The 3530-nt window shown below is 39.5% G+C and overlaps 1 protein-coding gene across 1 annotated transcript; it reads right to left on the minus strand.

The window, feature by feature from the left end:
* Positions 1-706: 706 nt before the first annotated feature.
* LOC135251001 (POU domain, class 4, transcription factor 1-like) lies at positions 707-2945 on the minus strand. Its single transcript, XM_064327919.1, has 2 exons — positions 2570-2945; positions 707-2263 (listed from the first exon to the last, which is right to left on the minus strand). Exons 1-2 carry the CDS (start codon positions 2690-2692, stop codon positions 1295-1297), a joined length of 1092 nt encoding a protein of 363 aa, XP_064183989.1. The 5' UTR covers positions 2693-2945; the 3' UTR covers positions 707-1294.
* Between the last annotated feature and the right edge of the window lie 585 nt (positions 2946-3530).

Consider the following 3530-nt stretch of genomic DNA (forward strand, 5'->3'; position numbering starts at 1 on the left):
AGGGATTCCTTTATTTTCATTTGATTTATTCTCAAGATTGTTGGGACACAACGCCCTGATGTTGGATTTGGCTTACAGACTTAATTATTTAAAATAAAACGTAAAAATACAATTAAAGATAAACTAAACATACAATGAACAGGTGTAAGACAGATGTTTTCGTGATACACACGTGACCGATTGTAAACATACTTGTGCAAAATTATCATGATGATAATAATAATAAATAATCACTAATACATTTTGAACAATCAATAGGACAAACAACGTTGTCTTGCTGTGAAAACTGGCATTAAACAGTGACTTATACCATCTACAAACGTCTACCAGTAGATACTATATGTAGTGCTTATTTTTGTAAATGCATAGATTGTTTGCACTGCAAACTATAGTATACAAACATACTACTTTTTTAAAATTATTATTAGTGAGCATCCTCTTTTCCCAATCTGGACAATTTGAATCATGCGAGTTTACGTTTTAAAATGACGCCCTTTTGAAACCTCAGTTACAAATAGTTTTCTTTAGAAAACGCGTTATCCGCCTTCTGCGAACTGCGTCAGTGCTATTTGTAGCCTACAAATACAAACATCTCAATATGTGAGTAACATAATCTACATATTTGTAGATTTTAGTGCAAATTTAAAATAAATGTGTGTGGTAACAACCAACTTCATTTTACACCAGCAAGATATTGTCGTGTGTCTTTCTTTCTTTTAAATCGTGCAGACCGTTGGAACATCGATTTAAGGCTATGTGTGTGTTGAAGCCATAAATTCGAGCCAGACAGAGGACAGTGACATGTTTCTAAAATTACACAAACACAGCAATTGTCAAATGCATTCGTCTAACAAGAGTCTAAAGGGAACAAAAACAGCAAAAGCAGACCTATAAAATAATGACATAACCAATTGATGGCTGTTTTATTATCTAAAACGATTTTTAAGTTAAGATAGGCTATTGCCAAAATAAGAAAATTAATAAATTCTGATTAAGGCTTTCAAAAGGCAATGTCGGAATCAGGCGTAGACTGTAGTTTTCAATCTAACCATTTCAGAAAGAACTATAGGCCTGGTCTGAATTGCCGTTTATTTGCATAATGCATTGTCTAATAACGCAAGAATAACTGTCAGAAATACGAAGCCTCATAAATCCGGTAATTTCATAACTATCGCCGTGTTTGCACCCTTCCATGGCAGGAAGACCGAATACGATATCCATATGTATGTTCCTTGGTCCCAAAATGCAGTAGAAATAAACTTAAGAAAGACAAAGGTATCTACTTTTCAGTCAGTTAATGCGCAGCAGAAAATTTTAACCGCTTCTGTTTTTGTCTTTGGTTGCAAAACCACACTCGCACCACGTTCTTTTTTAGGTCCAGTTTTTCTGCAATAGCTGCTATCTTCTCTGACGACGGTCGAGGCTGAACAGTAAAGTAAGCTTCCAAAGATCTTTTTTCTTGGGCCGCTATTGATGTCCTCTTCCGTTTTTTTTCACCCCCGTTCAAAATATCAGGTTTGCTCATTTTTTCTCTCTGGGCCCCCTCGGCCTCTTCTAGCCAAGCCTGAAGGATAGGTTTTAGGGCTATCATGTTATTGTGTGAAAGAGTTAATGATTCGAATCGACAAATGGTACTTTGGCTTAGACAGCCCACACCCGGGATTTTTAGATTCGCAAGCGCAGAACCGACGTCCGCTTGAGTCACTCCGAGTTTAATTCTCCTTTGCTTGAATCGCTCTGCAAAAGCCTCCAGTTCTCTAGGATCCGTGTCTGAATCGTTAATTGCGGAAAGTCCGTTACTAGTAAGTCCAGTTGCACTCTGCGGAACTCCGTGGTGTCCGGGTAAAAGTCCGTGGTGGGTCAGAGGTGAATTCATATTCATGGTCTGATGGGACATGTGGCTCAAGCCGTGCATATGTGAATGAGGGTGAGCAGAGGTAGAGATCAACCCTGCGGCGCCTCCTCCGCCACCGCCTCCTGTCCCATCGTGTCCGCTGGCCATCAGGGCCAGAGAGGACGAGCTGATATGGTCCAATAGGTCCGGTGGTTCTAGATTCTGGTGGTGGTGATGGTGACTGTGGTGGTGATGGGCAAGCGGGACTGTGGAGCCGGAAGAGCATGGCACGCCGTTCATCGTGTGGTAAGATATGTCGGGCTTGAAAGGAAGGGTCTTGCCCTGAGACACAGCGATATCCACGGCCGCGAGGGCTTCGGCGCGTGCCAGGAGAGTTTCATCCAGACTGGCGAAGATGTTGTTCTGCAACTACAATCACAGTGATAATAAGGAGAATTACATACACGCGTATACCAGCAACTAGGGAATTTGATCAAAACACAACATATCATCATATTTTACGAGGTGTAGTCATACGAATTAATATAAAATACGAAAAACATCCCTCTTTGATTCTGTTTTAAAACGATAAGAGGCGTTCGATGAAAGACGTGGAAGACATACAAAAAAGCATTAAACGTGCCTTGTCAGGGTGCTTCGGAGCACTCTTTACTGACAGACATGCATATTGTTCTAGTACAGACAGCGGTGCAAAGATAAGTTCACTTAATTTACCTGTGGAGTTTGCAGACAAGCTCTCCTTATTGCTTCCGAACTGGAATGCAGGGAGGTGTACTTGTGTTCAGGTAAGGTAGGATGCATGGCAAAATGTGGCTGTTTGCTGTTCATTGACATCATCTTTGCAGATACCCAAAAGAAATAAAGTGCTCAGGAGAAGGAAAAAAATATATATATATCGGTCCTGGTTTGTCCAGCAGTGATGCAATCGCGTGAAGCTTTGCGTACTCCTTTCAGTCGCAAGATCACACGGCGATGCCTGCAGTCTCTCAGTCACCCTTATCTGTCTGCTGTTTCCTGCGGCTTGGGTAAGAAGAGCGCTTACACCTGCGCCCCTCAGATCTCGTCAAGCAAGCACGACGTCTCTCGCGAGACACTTAACAGTAGGCTATGCTACAGTCCGTCAGATAACCGATGCTGTCTTAGACATGTTATATTTATATATTTTGCAAATGATATCGAGATGCTATAAGTTAAACACCTAGCCTACACACATGAAGCAATGAACAGAACAGTCAAACCCGCTGCTCTATTGTAACAATTAAGTTAATTCATGCTGTGATAGAGTTGGCTTTTTCTACATCTGTGGCTGTCTTCTTCTTCTGCTTATTCTTCGTATTATTCTTATCCTTATTCTTTGTCCTACTACTAATAATAATAGTAATAATACTAATGATAATACTAACAATGATGATGATGATAATAATAATAATTATAATTATAATAATAATAATCATCATCATCATCATGATCATCATCATCATCACCACCATCATAAATAACAGCAACAACAACAACAACAAATGCGTGTTCACAATAACAAAAATAATCATAAGCCGGGAATATGCAATTAAGAACTATATAATTTATATGGGACAAATGATATATTACTTTAGAGTTAGGTTTCAGAAATAGAAAAAAAAAGTGTATATAATAGGATGTATAAAAATATTTTTTG

Source organism: Anguilla rostrata, chromosome 3 (assembly GCF_018555375.3).
Source record: "Anguilla rostrata isolate EN2019 chromosome 3, ASM1855537v3, whole genome shotgun sequence".
NCBI classification, from domain to species: Eukaryota; Metazoa; Chordata; class Actinopteri; order Anguilliformes; family Anguillidae; genus Anguilla; species Anguilla rostrata.